The sequence below is a fragment of the Trifolium pratense genome, linkage group LG2, assembly GCF_020283565.1.
Source record: "Trifolium pratense cultivar HEN17-A07 linkage group LG2, ARS_RC_1.1, whole genome shotgun sequence".
NCBI classification, from domain to species: domain Eukaryota; kingdom Viridiplantae; phylum Streptophyta; class Magnoliopsida; order Fabales; family Fabaceae; genus Trifolium; species Trifolium pratense.
In genome coordinates this window covers 5,939,974-5,959,164 of record NC_060060.1, presented here as the reverse complement: position 1 = coordinate 5,959,164, position 19,191 = coordinate 5,939,974, and the positions used below count along the sequence as shown (strand labels likewise).

The following is a 19,191-nucleotide window of genomic DNA, read 5'->3' as shown; positions in this document are numbered from 1 at the left end:
TCAATAATATTAATAATTCTTATTATTTCCTCCTATTGTTTCACCTAAATACCTGGAATTCAACACTATTCACATCATTTAGCAAGAAACAAGCCTTTTATCTCATTATTTGCCATATTCTTTCTATTTTTCATTTTATTATACAACCACTGTTCACTTTTTTTAAACACCTTTGATTAATGACTATATCTTTTTCTGTTTCTTAAAAATTTAAATTTGTACAGTTGGTTTATTATATATGTTTTTTTATTTTAGAACATAAATGGAGGAGCTTGAGGAAGATCGATTATCGAGTTTGCCAAAAATAATTCTTCATTCCATTATGTCAAAGTTGCCAGAGAAAGATGCTGCTAGGACAAGTGTTTTGTCCAAGGCTTGGTTAGAAACATGGTATACTTTTCCTATATTGTCTTTCTCTACAAGTAAATTCATGGGAATGTCTCCATTACAACCAATGGAAGATAGTGAAAAGATGAGAAAGATGTTAGGATTTTGTGATTATGTGAAAAGGAGTATCCTAAGGTTTTGTGACCAAAACTTGGCTATCAAAGAATTTAAGCTCAAGGTGAACATTTCCGAGATTCGCCACATTTCAAGGGATGTTGATTTTTGGTTGAAATTGGCTTGTGAATGTGGTGTTGAGGTAATAGACTATTCCCTAGATGTATTAGTAGGTCAGGACCAATACCATGTCTTGCCATTGTGTGTCATTGAAGCGAAATCAATTACGAAGTTGGTGTTAAAGGGGTATATCAAGATTGATCCAACATTCATGAATCATTCAATCAAGTTTTTCTCAAGATTGAGAGTATTGTCATTGTGGTCTGTACTTTTGGGAGATCGAGATGCAATTAACAACCTCATTTCTTTTTGTCCACTGATTGAATTTATAACTTTGAAGACATGTTATGTGTTAAGCTCTGGAGATGGCACAAAGGAGATTATGAAGTCTTTGAGCATCAGTGGGGTACAAAAGCTCAAAAGTGTTAATACTTTTGGAATACAAGATGTTTCTATTGATGCCCCGAGTCTTGAAACTTTATGTTATTATACTAATGACTTCTACATCGCACCATTTAAGTTTGATTTTGATAGGTGCAGAAGTTTGAAAGAGTTATGGATGTGGTCTGTGCCGGGTACTTTTTTCACAAACAAGTGGTTTCTTGAACTGTTTCCAAAATTCCCTTTTCTTGAGAGTTTGAAGTTAAACTTTTGCAAAATGCCTGAGAGGATCGATATTACAAGTGTTAGACTTAAAGTGTTGGTGTTATCACATTGCTCTAACTTGAAGGAGGTTAATATTGATGCTCCAAATCTATTGTCATTTGGATATATAGGTAATGGTGCTTCATTACCTACTATGTCTTTTTTGAGAAATTCTAGTCAACTAGAAGTCGATATTCGGTTACAAGTTGATTATGTGGATCTTTGTAACTTGAGAGAATTCGTGCAAAACATCAAACCTAACAACGTTTTAACATCACTATCTCTATCCACCGGTGCTGCGTCAAATGTAGTGAGTATCTTAGCTATTTGATTGGTTAATTTTGTTTGTATATTATTTATTTATTTATGTCTATACTTGACCTGGATTATGTAGGATGCACTGGATCCAGTTGCCTTTGAAGTTTCATCCCCTCTACCAAGAATCAAACACTTGGCCATAAACTATGTTCCTAATATTAAATATTTGTTCTCGTCGATTGTAAACATCTTACTTTCAAGTTGTTGTCCAGCAACTATTTCTTTTAGTAAATATTCGAGCGGCAAAGAATTCATTGAGGTGTGTCATTGTCTCCCATATTCTTTAAATTTCAATTTGTGTTTCTAGTTGTGAAATTCTTGCATAACATACTGTGATTGTCCTATACTATATGACATAAAATAAAATTATATTTTTGCCATGTTTTCCTTTTATGTCAAACACATTTATGCTTAAAATGTTTATAAGTTCTAACTCGATTTTGTTAATTGTCTAAAACTACAGTTGTTCTATGAGACTTTAATGAGAAGAAAAGAGGATGAATGCTTTTGCACTTCTGATAATACTAGGTGTTGGTGGCATGGCTTGAAGGATGTGAAAGTCACTAGAAGCTCTATGAAGAAGATGGATGAAAATGTTGATTTTAAGACCATTTTAGAATCGTTGTCCACGTTTGCTCCTCAAGAAAGTATTATATTTAGGCTAGATTTTTAATGTTGTTGTGATCAATAGATAAACATGCTTACTTAAAAATTTGATATTACCTCTTAAGAATAGATGCATTTTTTTTTTTTTATGAAAAATGTTGAACGGTATCAAAAGAGGTAGTATTATCATTTTGCTCTAACTCCTAAGTATATTGTTCCATGACTTGTATTAAAAATATTATATAAGTTCAATCTGCATTTCATGCTTCTGTCTCCCCTGCTTTGTTTGATATGGCAAGGGAAAGTACATAAATATGTTGCTATTCCTACTCTTTCATTTTATTTTAAAATGTTTGTACTCTTGGAGGTAGCATCTAACTTCCTGTGTTGTAGCATTTCCTGCAATTTGGCGTGGTAAATGGGAAGAAAGTGCCGACAAAGAAACAATTTAGCATGAGTTGTGATAGGTTTGAGATAGGGAAACCTGGTTGCACCTTTTATGTTCTTGATTGCATTGGCAGGATTAACTCACAAAGCAGTAGCGACTCAGATGCTATCCAGTTTGCAGGAAAAACAAAACTTAGCTTTCTATTTGCTACAATTTGCAGATGACATGACACCATCAGAACATGTGATGATTAGCAACAAAATTTATGGGGGATTAACGTTGTTCTAAGTGGTTTTGAACTTATCACACTTCCAGAGGTTAAAATTTATGGGGGAACACTATCTATTGGGAGACGGTTTGAAGGTTAAAATTTGGAGCGATAATTGGCTAGGATCAGATATAGCTTTATGCAGGTATTTCCGCGTCTGTGCACGCTGTCAGCAGATAGGAATTTGTGCTGGCGGCGCTCTTTGTTCAGTTAGGAAGAAGCTGCCAGTACAGAACTGCTGGAGGGTATCTCTCCTAATCATACGATCACAGATTCGCGGATATGGGATGGCTTTTTCAATAGGAGGATACAAAGTAATTCGGGATATGCAGTGATTCAGCGAACTGCAGACAAGACATATCAGTTAACCGTGAATTCAGCAGCGCTATTAGTTGAGTGTGGAGCAGCAAGGTACCGTTGAAAGTGCAGGCCTTTGTGTGGAAGTTATTTCATGATAGACTACCGATGAGGATCGCTTTGGTGAGAAAAGGATTGGTGGAACCTAGAAAAGAAAGATGCTGCATTTTCTGGTTTAGAGGGGATGAATCTTCACAACGCCTCTTTTTCGATTGTCCTTTCTCAAACAGAATTTGGATTGACATTTTTCAATGGTTAGGCACTAATGGAGTGTTGTTTGTGTTGGTATCAATCGTAATGTTTGAAATCATTAATAAGTGTCAATCGCCAGTTTGCCACCATCGTCCGTTCGCCGCTGTTCCATCACTCACAGCTGCCTTCTCTTCTTCTCTGAATCATCACACAGAGAAGATTGCAGGTAACAATATCACTTGTCAGCAATCTTTTGTTTGTGCTTTGTTTTCTTTCTTTGTAGGTGTTGGTGGCATGGCATGTGAAAGTCACAAGCTCTATGAAGATGGATGAAAATGTTGATTTTCAGACCAATTTAGTTTTATGCAAGTATTTCCCTGCCATGTACACGCTGTCGGCAGCAGATAAGAATTGCACGAGTGTTTAAACTAGCTTTTGTTGAAAATAATATGCTTAAATATTTTTTGATGTTTTTAGATTTAAATTTAAATATTTTATATTTAAAATAAGATAATATTATGATTTATGATTTAAGATATGTTTAGAAATTATAGATTAGTTTGTTATTATTTATTTAAAGATATGATTTGGAAATTTATAGATCCACCAGTTTATATAAATATATCTCACCCAATTTGGCATTTAAAAAAACCGTCAATTTTCTCTATTTTGATTTCTATTCACTTCCATTCCAAATTGAAGGTAACTAACAATATCGTGTTTCTCTCTTTTTAATCATCATGCATGTTTCTTTCTTTGTTCATAACATTATATATATACGATACGATAGATACTATGTTTCTTACTCTTCATAGAACTTTGGTTTCATAGTTCTAACTTTCAGGTTATTTTAGGTTTGTTTATTCGATTTTTGTTAGTTTTTCTTTTTTGAAACGGTCAATGATAGTAATTAATTATTTTAGTTCAAATCAGTTGAGCCATCCAATTCAATCCCGTTCTTCATGCTTTTGTTATCATAATATCAAATTTATACATAAAACTATAAATTTCTTTTATACAACTTTTCAAAACTAACCTCAATTTGCTAACACACTAAAATTTGTAGTATGTTGTACTCCTCCGTCCCAAAATATAAGCAAAAATTTGTCAATGAAAGTTGATGTATTTGGTTTAAAATTTAGTCCAGATACATTCACTTTTGTTGACCTCCTTTTTGCTTATATTTTGGGACGGAGCAGTATCTTCATATACTTTGATACTTCACTTTTCAATTTGCTTTTTGTTTTCCTTTGCAATCCTACTTGAGTTTTAAAACAATCGGTTTATAATATTTATGGTTATATATATATATATATATATATATATATATATATATATATATATATATATATATATATATATATATATATATATATATATTGGTCCTTATAAATATTTTAAGCAATTTCTGATCCCTCACCTTTCATGATTTTTGGTTCCTCCTTTTCAGTAAACTTGTGTATAACATGGGATGATTAAATATGAATTTTAAAATTTGTTCCGCGGTCATGTTTAGTACATTATGTTAAAAAATTCTAATTTTTATGGGAGAGGTTCTTATAGTATTATAAACGTGAATGTAAAAAATTATTCAAAAATATTAAAGTGCACAAAGTTTAATTAAGTAGGGACTTTAGTCAAAAAAAAAAAATTAATAGTAGGGATCAAAAATTTTGATAGAAAATATTTGAGGGACCAAAAATAGATAAATTTTTATAGAGGAGGGATCAAATTACAACGGTGTAACATTTGAGTAATGTTACACCGCTCAATAACGGTTTGACGAATACAAATTTTACAAAATCCACCGTTAGATTGAAAGTTTATATCGTGTACATCATTTTTGTTAAACTTTACAAAAATCTAAAACCGTTTGATATGTTATTGAGACTCATTAAGATTAACGGTTTATGCGTTTTTATTAAATACCGTTAATCTTGATGGTTCATAATAACATAAATGGAGGATATGAATTATTACCTATTTTAACACAGTCTCTTATGTTGTTGAATTTAGAACATAAATGGAGGAGCTTGATCAAGATAGATTATCGAGTCTACCAAAAATAATTCTCCATTGCATTCTGTCAAAGTTGCCAGAGAAAGATGCTACTAGGACAAGTGTTTTGTCCAAGGCTTGGTTAGACACATGGTATACTTTTCCTATATTGTCTTTCTCTACAAGTAAATTCATGGGAATGTCTCCATTACAACCAATGGAAGATAGTGAAAAGATGAGAAAGATGTTAGGATTTTGTGATTATGTGAAAAAGACTATCCTAAGGTTTCGTGACCAAAGCTTGACTATCAAAGAATTTAAGCTCCATGTGAATTCTGAACTTGGCCACATTTCAAAAGAAGATGTTGATATTTGGATTAAATTGGCTTGTGAATGTGGTGTTGAGGTAATAGATTATTCCCAATATATACCAGTAGGCCGGTGCCGATACCATGTATTGCCAATTTGTGCCATTGAAGCCAAATCAATTACGAAGTTGGTGTTAAAGGGGTATATAAAGATTGATCCAACATTCATTAATCATTCATTCATGTTTACCTCATTGAGGGTATTGTCACTGCAGCAGGTACTTTTGGGAGATCAACATGCAATTGACCAACTCATTTCTTTTTGTCCACTGATTGAATCGATAACTTTGAGGTGCTGTTTCGTGATAGGCTCTGGTGATGGCACCATGGAGAAGTTGAAGTCTTTGAGCATTAGTGGTATACAAAAGCTCGAGAGTGTTGATGTTGTGGGAATAAACGATGTTTCTATTGATGCCCCGAGTCTTGAGACTTTATGTTATTCTCCTAATTATTTTGCCGCACCATTTAAGATTGATTTTGATAGGTGCAAAAATTTGAAAGAGTTATGCATGTTGTATGTGACAACAAGTACTTTTTTAACAGAACAGTTTCCAAAATTCCCTTTTCTTGAGATTTTGAAGTTAAGCTATTGCAAAATGTCTGAGAGAATTAATATTTCAAGTGTTCGACTTAAGGTGTTGGAGTTATCAAATTGCTCTAACTTGAAGGGGGTTAATATTGATGCTCCAAATCTATTGTCATTTGGATATATAGGTCATGGTGCTTCAGAACCTACTATATCTTTTTTGAGAAATTCTAGTCAATTGGAAGTCAATATTGGGATACACGTTGATTATGTGTATCTTTGTAACTTGAGGAAATTCATGCAAAACATCAAACCTAACAATGTTTTGACATCATTAGCTCTATCCATCAGTAACATGTCAAATGTTGTGAGTATGAATTTGCTATTTGATTGGTTAATTTAGTTTTTATATTTACTTATTGATTTTTGTCTACACTTACCCTGGATTATGTAGGATGCATTGGACCCAGTTGCCTCGCATGTTTCATTCACTCCAACGAGCATCAAACACTTGACCATATCCCATTTTCCTCAGAATAAATATTTGTTCTCGTCTGTTGTAAAAATCTTACTTGCAAGCTGTTGTCCAGAAACTATTTCTTTGAGAGTCATCAATTCGGGCGGCAAAGAATTCATTGAGGTGTGTCATTGTCTCCCATATTCTTTAAATTTCAATTTGTGCTTCGAGTTGTGAAATTCTTGCATAACATATTGTGATTATATGACAGAAGAAAAAACAAAAACTTGTCTTGCCATGTTTTCGTTTTATGTCAAACACATTTATTTATGCATAAAATGTTTATACTTTTACAATATAATTAAATGTTATGTGGAGCTTATGTTCTAACTCGATTTTGTTAATCGTCTAAAACTACAGTTTTTCTACGAGATGTTAATGAGAAGAAAAGAGGGAGAATGCTTTTGCAGTTTTCATGATACTAAGTGTTGGTGGCATGATTTGAAGGATGTGAAAGTCACAATGAAGATGGATGAAAATGTTGATTTTAAGACCTTTTTAGAATCGTTAGATTTGGCACCTTATGAAAGTATTAGCTTTAGGCTAGATTTTTAATGTTATTTTGATCAATAGATAAACATGGTTATTTAGAAGTTTGGTATTACATCTTATGAATAATAGATCATGCATCTATTTTTAGTTTAAAAAATGTTGAACAGTACCAAAAGAGGTAGTACTGGAGAGGAAGTTTGAAAGTAATACATTTAAGATATTCAATATGCATGGCATCAACCTAATTAGAGAGTTTTATTTTCGAAAGGGTCAAGTGAACAAGGATAAATTACAGTAATGGAACTACTACTCATAAGTCTTTGAATTATGAAAGATATTCAAACTTCTCATGGACAACATCAGGTTCTCTAGCCAACAGGTTACATTTCTGTGTATAAAAATCGAGCTAAATAGACGGTAAACAGATCGTTGAAAAAATAAAAATATACAGCTGGATTTGCTTCCCGCTCACATGCATACAGAGTCACATCTGCATTTGTGATGAAATATCTCTCTCTTCTCAAGCAGATGGACTAAATTGATTGTAAATTGTTAAAATATACGGACTTAATCGATATTAAGTTGTTAAAATATAGGTACTTTATTGATAGTAAGTGTTAAATATAGGGGCTCAAATTGACAGTTCAATCAAGTTTACCTCATTGAGGGTATTGTCACTGCAGAGGGTACTTTTGGGAGATCAACATGCAATTAATCGCATCATTTCCTTTTGTCCATTGATTGAATCTATAAGTTTGAAGTTCTGTTATGTGTTAAGCTCTGGTGATGGCACAAAGGAGAATATGAAGTCTTTGAGCATCAGTGGTCTGCAAAAGATCAAGAGAATTGATGCCGTAGGAATACAAGATGTTTCCATTGATGCCCCAAGTCTTGAGAATTTATGTTATTGTCCTTATGGTTTCGACACACCATGCATGTAAGATTGATTTTAATAGCTGCAGAAATTTGAAAGCGTTATGGATGTGGTCTGTGAGGAATGCTTTTGCACTTATGATAATACTAGGTGTTGGTGGCATGGGTTGAAGGATGTCAAAGTCACAAGCTCTATGAAGAATAAAGACAACTTTAAGACAATTTTAAGCTCTATGAAGCTCTTATGTTTGATTCCTGGCTCCGCCCCTAAATTATGATAAACAATTATACATATGTTGCACAAAGTTGATCATAAACTAACAACTGAATATTGGTCTGCTGTGATACCGAAGCCTGCAAGCTGCATTCCTTGATACTGGAGCTGTGATTGTGGGAGCATTAAACGACCGATAGAAATATTGGTCTGCTGAGAAGAATAGAAGAAATATATATGCATGTCTTCAGGGACGGATCCAGGAATCTATAAAACGGGAGGCCGGAATAACTAAATAATAAATATTAAATAAATAATAATTATAATAGTATTTAAATATACTCAATAAAAAATAAAAAATACATCATATTGTTTATCTAAATTGTACACGACATTGCTCTATATCATAAAATTCATCAACAACTAAATTTGTATTAAAATTTATAGCAATTATTCTCTCGGTGTAAGTAATCACATAACTAGTTTGAAATTCATTTTCTATCTTGTTTCTCAATCTATTTTTCACAATCTTCATAGCAGAAAATAATATCTCACTTGTAGCAAACAATCAGAACTAACTTAATTGAATTTAGACTTTAGTAGTGTATAATATATTATCAAAATATTTTAAAGTAAATTATTACAATTACAATGCTGTGGGTACATGTTTTGCACCAAACGGTAGTTACTAATCTTTAAACACATCTCTCAAATATCAATTTATGTGTACATATGTATCAAGAACAAGTATATGAAAAAAAAAATACGACAAGAGGGGGGGCCTCAGCCCCTACTTGCCCCCCCTTATGTCCGTCCCTGCATGCCTTGTGCTCTTATTGATTACTGGCTGAACTGTCCATAAGAGATAGCTATGGATAACTCAGCCTTTACTGATCAGTATATTAGTATGCTCAATAACCGTCTCACTATCAACTAGGGGCATTTGTGCTGCTGCTGTTTGGATCTGTTTTGATGCAAACATAATGTACTTGAGTCCGGTCTTGGATTTGGATATGATCCAATTTAAATGTGGTTTAATATGGTTCTATGATGAGATGAGATTTGGAAGGTTCTAACTTCTAGAAATTGGAAAGTTACTTGTGTTGTGTGTTCAATTATGACATCAATTATGATATTCAATAAATTTTCTTTTTCAAATAGATTTTTTTCCCAAAATATACCCCTACCCCCCTCTTATTTCCCGTAATACCCCATCTCAATTTTATTTCTCGTAATACACCTTTCAGGGGACAAAAACTGTCGTTGCAGCAGGGCACCTGGGTAGCGACATTTCATATGTCGCCATTGACACATGCATAGCGCCATTCAGAATGGCGCCATTGACCAAGCATGTTTTTTTTTGTCCTTTTCGTGTCTGGTCTGCGCGCATGGGAGGGAGAGAAAGCAAGTTTGAATGCATGGGAGGGAGAGAAAGAAAAGAGTGTTTGAAATTTTTTTTTATTTTATTCTACTATCTCATTCTATAAATATCACATCCCACACATTCATTTTTCACTCAACTAACTTCATCTTATTCATTTTATTATCTTATTTTCTTCACTCTCTTTATTTTATAAGAAATGGCATCTTCGTCCAATAGTTGCCATAATTTTTCTGTTAAATTTGAAGGCCGCCAAGGACATTTTAAGTTACTGATTGGCAAATTGAGTTCGCTTGCAGCTTTAAAGAATAAGATTCAAGAAATGTTCTTGTTAAAAAATAATGAACATATACAAATCCAACATATGGCCTATTTAAATTCATGCACGGACATCACAAGTGACTCCATAGAAGCTACAACAACAAAATATTGGTACAAATTGAAAGGTGATTTGGAAGTGCAATTGATGTTTTCCTTTGTTGAAAATGAACCACATCGTTTGTACGCGACCTTAATGAAAAGTGGTTAAGTTGTTGTTGTACGTGGTTTAATTTTTTTTTTTTTTTTATGGTTTATGTACTATGGTTAATTAAGAATAATGCAAGTCTTCATTCTGAATGGCGCTATGCATGTGTCAATGGCGACATATGAAATGTCGCTACCCAGGTGCCCTGCTGCAACGACAGTTTTTGTCCCCTGAGAGGTGTATTTCGGGAAATAAAATTGAGAGGGGGTATTACGGGAAATAAGACGGGGGTAGGGGTATATTTTGGGAAAAAAATCATAAAAATGACTTAATTTATCAGTTTTTAATATTTCTTAATCCACGTGCAAAATTCTGAAAGGACCAAAGTTTTTGGACGAAAGGATTTTTAATATTTCTTAATCCATATGCAAAATTCTGAAATGACCAAAGTTTTGGGACGGAGTTTGTTATCGATATAGAAACATTTATACTTAAATTTTGTACAGTTGTATTATAAAAAGGGTCATGTTAAACAGTGCCCCTGGGCACTTATTAAACATACTAAAAAAGGAAATAAATGACAAAAGTAATGATGAGAGAGAATAACTTTATACATTTTAAAGCATTAAATGCACAATTTACGAGATAAAGTTTCCATATTGATATCCTTAACCAGAGCCCGGGGGCACTATTTAACATTTTCCTTATAAAAAAATAAAAAATTTGTACAGTTGGATAAAAATTAGCAGATAGCTGATAAACTAATTTATGGTGAATAAACTGGTATCAAATATAATAATTGATTGAATTTGTAGTGTTTAGTAAAATTAATTACAAAATAAGATATGTCTAATTAATATTTACTTTTTTTAAAGTTTCTTTTGATGAATTAAGTAAGATGAAATGAGTAAGATAAGATTACGGTATAAAAAATGGGAAGAAGTATTTAATATATTCTCACATTATTCAATTTATTTTCCCAAAATATTAGGAAGGATAAAAATGGGAAGTAAAAAAATTGGAGAAGAGAAGAAAGAATTAGAATAGTTTCACTAATCTTGAAGAAAGAATTAGAATAGTTTCACTAATCTTGCCACCAATACCTTAGCCCATTCAAAATTAGGGTTTAGTTAGTTAGGGTTTAGCAGTGCAATTTGGAAGCGATGGAGAAGAAATCAGTGGCTGCTACAAAAGAAAAGGTGAGCAATTACATACCTGATGAAATTACTTACTCAATTCTATCAAAGTTGTCTCTTAAGTCATTGAAACGATTTGAATGTGTTCAAAAATCATGGTCTCTCTTATTTGAAAATCATTTCTTCATGAACATGTTCCGTAACAATTTCTTATCTAATAATAATGACCCATCATCTTTCATCCTAAGAGATTTTGTAAACTATGATGAAGAAGTTTTCTATTCTTTTTCTGGTGAGAGGTTTGAGAATAATGTTCAATTAGACTGGTCAAGTTCATTTGAAAACCGTGTTCGTACGACTCGTATTCTTGGTTTGGGTAGTGTTAATGGCATATTTTGTCTATATGGTCATAATGACGACATTGTATTGTGGAACCCAGCTACCCAAACAATCAAGCCCCTTCCTGGCAGTGAGCACAGTCGATTGAGCGTTGTATCCTAAAGGAGGATGTGGGTTGGGTTTATTGTGCTGTTGAATGTTATGCTCACGGATTTGGTTATGACCCTGTTATCAATGACTATAAGGTCATTCGGTTTGTAAATGTTCATTTAGAATCATCAGTTCAAGACATGGAAGAAGAAATGATAACTTTAGATTTAGACCGGTTCAGACTAAGAAATTACACAGGTTTTTACCCCTTTTGGGAGATATATAGTCTAAGAAGTAACTCATGGAGGAAACTTCATGTTGACAGGCCGTATTCATTGGAATCTGTTGACGACACCCATGTCTACATGGATGGAGTATGTCATTGGTTGTGTAGATATTATGAAACAGTTGAACCTTGTTTGGTATCATTTTACTTGAGCAATGAGGCGTTCTTCAAAACACCCATACCCTCATATGAAGATGATTGTTTTGATATTAAAGGAAATTGGATAAAGTTGGCGGTGTTAAATGGATCAATTGCATTGATCTCATATCATGAAGAGACAACTATTTTTCACATATCAATTTTGGGTGAATTCTGTACGAAGGAATCATGGACTAAACTCTTAATTGTTGGACCGTTCACTTGTATTGAGCGTCCTATCGGAGTGGGGATGAAAGGAGAAATATTCTTCATAAGAAAAGATGGAGAACTAGTTTGGCTTGATTTAAGTACCCAAATGATTGCAGAGCTTGGTTACATAGGAAATCCGGTTCATACTCGTCCGATAATAATACACAAATGAAAGCATTCTGAATTGTGGGAATGGTAGCTACATTGTAGATTTTTAAGACAGTGACTCAAAATCTTGTGATACTGTGAAATTGGTGGAATGTCTTTGAAACTAAGACGCATTTACTTTAGTTTACATGTCATTTATTTCTGTTTTGTTCTAATTCCTCTAGATTGTTGTTCACAACGATAGCACAAGAGGGAGTTCATTTTTGCTGTGTTAAGGTGCTGAATGATTGTGGAAATTGTAGTTAAGATACTTAGCTGAAAGCATGAAGAAGCTTATTTTGAAACTTGGTCAACAAGTTATAGTGTTAGTTTTCATTTCTGTTATTTCCGGCCATTGTAACTGTTTGTAACTGCCTTAGGTAAAGCTAGCGTATGTGCTTATAGGTAGCCTATGATGCAGACTACTTCCTCTATAATTAGCTTGATGTGACAGATTTTGATTATTAAGTGAACAATAATGAATTCACTCTATCATTTTTTTCTCTACTAGCTTTACTTTATCAGAAATATACAGATTTTGATACTTGTTATTTTGTTTAATTTATGGAACAAATTTTTTATACCAGTACTGAGACTGAGACGAGCAATCAAATACTGATGGAAGACAGACTCAGACTAGGAATAAATATTTGTTAACATTCATTAATTGGAACTATTTATAAGTGAGTCAGTGTTGGAAAGAGAATGTTAAAGTGAGCGTTTCTAGCTAATATTAAGGTGGTACTCCATCTCCAGCTTACCTAAGACAGTGATTCAAAATCTTGTGATACTGTGAAGTTTGTGTAATGCCATTTGAAACTAAGACGATGTTAATTTAATTTATATCTGTTTTGTTCTAACTGCTCTGGATTGTTGTTCACAAACACCGTCCAAGTGCGCGTGCATTTTCAACTTATTGGACCACATCAGAAGGTATGTTTCTTGGTAGCTCCGTGTGGGTTTATTTTTTAAATCATTGTAGGATTATGGGAAATGTAAAGGAAATAAGAACATATATCATTGTGCTGATTGTGTTTGTGCGAGAGACAAGGTTTGTTGTTAAGCTGCTGAATGATTGTGGAAATATATGACGGTGGATGCATCTTATATGGTTTTGTTTTGAGGAACTTATTTGGTACCGGTATTCAGACTGAGAGATGAGCAATTAAATACTGATGGAAGACACGCAGTATTCACATCCTTGCTGTCTGAGGCGGAAATAGTGCTTCACTGTACAGCCTGCAAGCTGCATTCATGGAGACTGGAGCTGTGATGGTAGGAGCATTAAACACAGAAATATTGGTCTGCTGAGACTGAGACGAGCAATCAAATACCAATGGAAGACATGCAGAATTCACATACTTGCAATCTGAGGCGAAAATAGTGCTTTCGCTGCTAGCTTCATTCATGGGCTGGAGCTGCTACATACAATTCCAGTTGTCTGATGTATCCGTTTATTGATGCTTTGTTATTTTTGTTCTTTTTTTTTTTTTAGCTTTCACCACCAGTTGAATCTGGTTCGGGGGTCAATTTTGGCATCAAGTGGTTCCAGCCCCCTCTCGATCATAGTTGCGGGGATCGAATTGCGGTCCTCCCTACCAAATTCAGCGTCAATCACCACCGAATCAACTAACGATTGGTTTGTTATTTTTGTTCTATTTAACTTCTCTTGGATTACTATAGCTGGACCATTTGTTTTCATGTTTAACTTCTCTTTGGATTACTAGAATATTATCGGTTAAGCTAAAAGAGACCCGCGCTATTTCATCTAAGTGTTCTTGGGTTAATATATTAGTAGTAGATAGTTAATAGTATTCTTTTTCTGAAAATTATTGTTTATGTTTTTATTCCTATATTCCTAATTTTATTAAAAGTATTAAATTCATGTTAAATTCAAATTTACAAAATATACTTCAAATTTTAAAATTCAAGCAAGATATTTATGAAATTTCAAAAAGTCGGAGACATTTAGATGAAAAATAAGATTGATAATGTTTGGGAGGAACTTAATTTTGACCCCATATGATATGGCAATCCAAATTGATTACACTTTGTTCACATATGGCATATCTCGTCAATCAACTATAATTACCCGCTCAACAAGTTAGGGTTTTTCAATTTCATTGGCTTCTCAATCGTGGTTTGTGTTAATTTTGACCCCATATATTTTTATTTTTTTTTACAGTCTAAATTTTTTTTTTTTTAAGATATTAGATTTAAATATTTTATATGTTGGGTTTTTGCCCTCTTCATCATAAAAAAAAAACAAATTATATGCTGAATAAGATAATATTAAAATTTATGATTTAAAATTTGTTTAGAATTTATAGATTAGTTTGTTATTTAAAGATATGATTTAAAAATTTGTAGATCTATACATAAAGTTATATATCCACTTATATATAAAAATATTTCTCAACTCCATATAAATATATCTCTCACCTTTCGCATTAAAAAAAACCATCAATTTTCTCTATTTTTATTTTTATTACTTCCATTCCAGATTGTAGGTAACGATATACTTCTCTCTTTTTAATCATCATGTTTGTTTCTTGTTCAAAACATTCGTTCATAACATTATATTTCTTACTCTTTTATAGATCTTTGGTTTGAGAGTTCTAACTTTAAGAATATTTTTATGTTATTTTTTTCTTATTTGAAACAGTCTATGATAGTAATTAATTATTTTAGTTCAAATCAGTTGAGCTATCCAATTCAATCCCGTTCTCCAGGCTTTTGTTGTCTCAATATCAAATCAAATTTATACATAAAACTATAAAATTATTTTATACGAGGACTAATAACAAACAATTTGATTCACTAACATACATGCAGGATATGAATTATTACCTGTTTAACACAGTCTCTTATGTTGTTGAATTTAGAACATAGATGGAGGAGGTTGATCAAGATAGATTATCGAGTCTACCAAAAATAATTCTCCATTGCATTCTGTCAAAGTTGCCAGAGAAAGATGCTGCTACAACGAGTGTTTTGTCCAAGGCTTGGTTAGACACATGGTATACTTTTCCTAATTTGTGTTTCTCTACAAGTAGATTCATAAAAATGTCTCCGGTACAAGGAATGGAAGATAGTGAAAAGATGAGAAAGATGATGTTAGGATTTTGTGATTATGTGAAAAGGAGTATCCTAAGGTTTCATGACCAAAGCTTGGTTATCAAAGAATTTAAGCTCCAGGTGGATTATTTTGGACTTGACTACATTTCAAAAGAAGATGTTGCTATTTGGATTAAATTGGCTTGTGAATGTGGTGTTGAGAGTTTGATATTATACAATTGCAAAATGATCGAGAGGATTGATATTTCAAGTGTTCGACTTAAAGTGTTGATGTTATCAAATTGTTATAACTTGAAGGAGGTTAATATTGATGCTCCAAATCTTTTTTTTTTTGGTCAGGGTGATGCTCCAAATCTATTGACATGTAGATATAAAGGTGCTAGTGTTTCAGAACCTACCATATCTTTTTTGAGAAATTCTAGTCGACTAAGAGTCATTATTCGGATAAACGTTGATTATAGGGATCTTTGTAACTTGGGGAAATTCATGCAAAACATCAAACCTAACAATGTTTTGACATCACTATATCTGTCTATCAGTATTTCGTCAAATATGGTGAGTTTTTGAATTACCTGCTGAATTCTTTTTCTACATATACTTATTGATTTTTGTCTATACTTGCCTTCGATTATGTAGGGTGGTGCATTGGACCCGGTTGCCTTATACATTTCATCCCCTCCACCAAGTATCAAACAATTGAATATACTCAATGTTCCTACAAATAAATATTTGTTCCCATCTGTTGTAAACATCTTACATTCAAGCTGTTGTCCAACAACTATTACTTTGAGAGTCATCAATCCGGCCGACAAAGAATTCATTGAGGTGTGTCATTGTTTCAGATATTCTTTAAATTTCAATTTGTGCTTCAAATTGCGAAATTCTTGCATAACATATTATTGTGATTGTCCTATACTACTATATGACAGAAGAAAGAAAAAAACGCTTTTGTCTTGCCATGTTTTCCTGTTATGTCAAACACATTTATGCATAAAATGTTTATACTTTTCTCAATATAAATGTTATGTTGAGCTTCTATGTTCTAACTCGATTTTGCTAATTTTCTAAAACTGCAGTTTTTCTATGAGATGTTAATGAGAATAAAAGAGGACAAATGCTGTTGCAGATTTTATGATACTAAGTGTTGCTGGCAACACTTGAAGGATGTGAAATTCGCAAGAAGGTTTATGAAGATGGATAAAAATGTTGATTTTAAGACCATTTTAAAATCGTTGACCACTTATGAAAGTATTATCTTTTGGCTAGAATTTTAATGTTATTGTTGTCAATTGATAAACATGCTTACTTAGAAGTTTCTGAAATTTCTGCAACATATTAATATTCCACTCATGCATAGGAATAATGGCATGAAATTTCTGCACAATTTGCAGAGGCATCATATTAAAATTCCACTCACCATTAGCTGTAAATAAATGCTAGAATTCACTGAGTGATAGATTCAGTATTCACCTTATCAATATCTCAAATCCATTATGGATTCTATTTGACGTCGGACCTTCGAATAGTCAATATTTTTTTATCTCATGCCTTTACTTCATTCATGGTTTGATATTCTGGTGTCCTAGGCGTAGAGGAACTACACTAATCCATCCCGAACTTGGTGGTTAAACTCTACCGCAGTGATATACTTTGTGGAAGTTTTCATGAAAACGATAAATAAATTAAAAACTCGGATAAAAACCATGTATCGAAAGTCATATAAATTGTATTCAACAACGTATAGTATCATCTTTTTAAATTGAAAAATACGAATAGCTCAATAGCATCTTTAATTGGAAAATATGAAAAATAAAAACCAATAAAAGAACATTTGCTATCAATAAAGTTTTTAACTAAATTCAATTGTCATCAATTCAGTATATAAAATGAGTATATTCAAAACCAATTTCATAAATCTTTCAAACAATTGCACAAGTACTTATTGTTGTATTTGTTTTATTGCTTCATAATATAGGAAGTTAGTATTTATTTTTGGGAAAAACTAACATGTGCCCTTAAGGCACTTTATGTAGGTAGTTAATTTGCTATGTGTTGAGTGTATTTATATTCAACAAATTCGTATAGTGTCGTTATGATTTTCAAAAAAAATAAAATAAAAATGCACAGTAATGATCGAGTGTATCACATTTTCTTCACAAGCAATAATTCTAAAGAGTAAATTGCAATTAGTAGACAATAACACCATTGAGTTAGAGACAGAGACTCAAAGGAAAAAGGGAAGGTTCTAATAAAAAATATGGAAAATCTGCACATTTCATATGTAATATATTGAAACCATTAGGCTTAAGGTGGAAATTTCAAGCCATAATGGATGGTATGGTTGCTATATCAAGAGGTATATCTATACTTTGAAATGGAAGATAGTGAATGAAAAGATTCACAATTTTCTAACCTTGTCGGGTTTCACTAAATGCAATGTGGAGACTAAGTGAATTTCTCCAACACTGCACATAGTACTAATTTGTTTTATGTATAGAATTGTGTGTATTAATGAGAATGTGATTGGTGAGTCCAAGGCTAGAATAAACTTAATTGAAATGTATGACTTGGGATGGAAAATCAGTGACAACCAGAAGAGGAATGATGCTATGCTCGAGGGAATTTGAAACTAATACATATAAGATATTCAATATGCAATGACTGCAACCTAGCTGCAACACCAGTAGAAACCAACCTAGATTTAAAGAATCACAGAAAGATATGTTTTAGAGGTAGTTAAGGATGCAACATCATGGTGTTCAAAGAAGCAACCGGTGGTTGCAGTCTTTGCAGTCTCATCTTACGAAGTTGAGAACATATTGAACTTTATGGATTGGAGCACTTTTTGATGATGTACAATTTGACAAGTGCTGATCAAACGCAGACCGATGATGAAGGATAACTAATCAACAATAAACTTGGCAGAGTCCATAGGCAAATGAAAGGAGTAAGAAAACACATTGAGAGTTCTATGTTCTAAAGGGTCAAGTGAACAAAGATAAATTAGAGTAGCGGCTAGCTGATATACTAAGTGTTTGGGTTCTTTTGAAGAGTTTGAGGAGCGAAATCCACTCAACCAACGGGAGAGGAGCGAAAATGGTATTACCTCAATGGGATAAAAGAAGCAAAGAGCACTATGGTATTACCTCAATGGGATAAAAGAAGCAAAGAGCACTACTCAGAGATAGTTATTGGCTAAGAAAGAGTTGTGAGGGAGAACTTGAGGGTTGTAACATTAAACAATCTAAACTAAGTGGGGTATGTTGTATTTGGTAGTGATTCCTATTGTTCCTCATGTTTTCTACTAGTAGGGCATGTGCCAAGGGTACATATAGGGCCTAAGATTTAGTGATAAATTAGGACATCTCATCTTCATAAGCAATAATGACTAAAACACAACTAAGCCAAGTTCTAGATCTCTCTATCTCTCTCTTCACTCAAGTGTCATTTGTGGTTGTGTGTGATAGTAATTCATATTTTTCCAACACTTGCCATATCATAAGTCTAATTAAACTCCTCCAAGTACCTCCTTAACAAAATAGTAAAGACAGCTCTAATTATCTTTTAACTTACCTAGTTAGAAGGATAACCATACAA

At 32.9% G+C, this 19,191-nt stretch overlaps 3 protein-coding genes and 1 pseudogene across 3 annotated transcripts; all 4 read left to right on the top strand.

The window, feature by feature from the left end:
- Window positions 1–262: 262 nt before the first annotated feature.
- Window positions 263–2,197, top strand: LOC123906586 (F-box/LRR-repeat protein 13-like). The gene is made up of 3 exons (XM_045956526.1): window positions 263–1,513; window positions 1,601–1,783; window positions 1,988–2,197. Exons 1-3 carry the CDS (start codon window positions 263–265, stop codon window positions 2,195–2,197), a joined length of 1,644 nt encoding a protein of 547 aa, XP_045812482.1.
- Window positions 2,198–3,997: 1,800 nt separating this feature from the next.
- Window positions 3,998–7,417, top strand: LOC123906585 (F-box/LRR-repeat protein 13-like). Its single transcript, XM_045956525.1, has 4 exons — window positions 3,998–4,037; window positions 5,352–6,594; window positions 6,682–6,867; window positions 7,105–7,417. The coding sequence occupies exons 2-4, from the start codon at window positions 5,359–5,361 to the stop codon at window positions 7,297–7,299; spliced, it is 1,617 nt and encodes a 538-aa protein (XP_045812481.1). The 5' UTR covers window positions 3,998–4,037; window positions 5,352–5,358; the 3' UTR covers window positions 7,300–7,417.
- A 3,823-nt stretch (window positions 7,418–11,240) lies between these two features.
- On the top strand, window positions 11,241–13,044 carry LOC123906584 (annotated as a pseudogene).
- Window positions 13,045–15,395: 2,351 nt separating this feature from the next.
- On the top strand, window positions 15,396–17,035 carry LOC123906583. Its single transcript, XM_045956524.1, has 3 exons — window positions 15,396–16,149; window positions 16,231–16,419; window positions 16,671–17,035. The coding sequence occupies exons 1-3, from the start codon at window positions 15,409–15,411 to the stop codon at window positions 16,866–16,868; spliced, it is 1,128 nt and encodes a 375-aa protein (XP_045812480.1). The 5' UTR covers window positions 15,396–15,408; the 3' UTR covers window positions 16,869–17,035.
- Window positions 17,036–19,191: the final 2,156 nt, after the last annotated feature.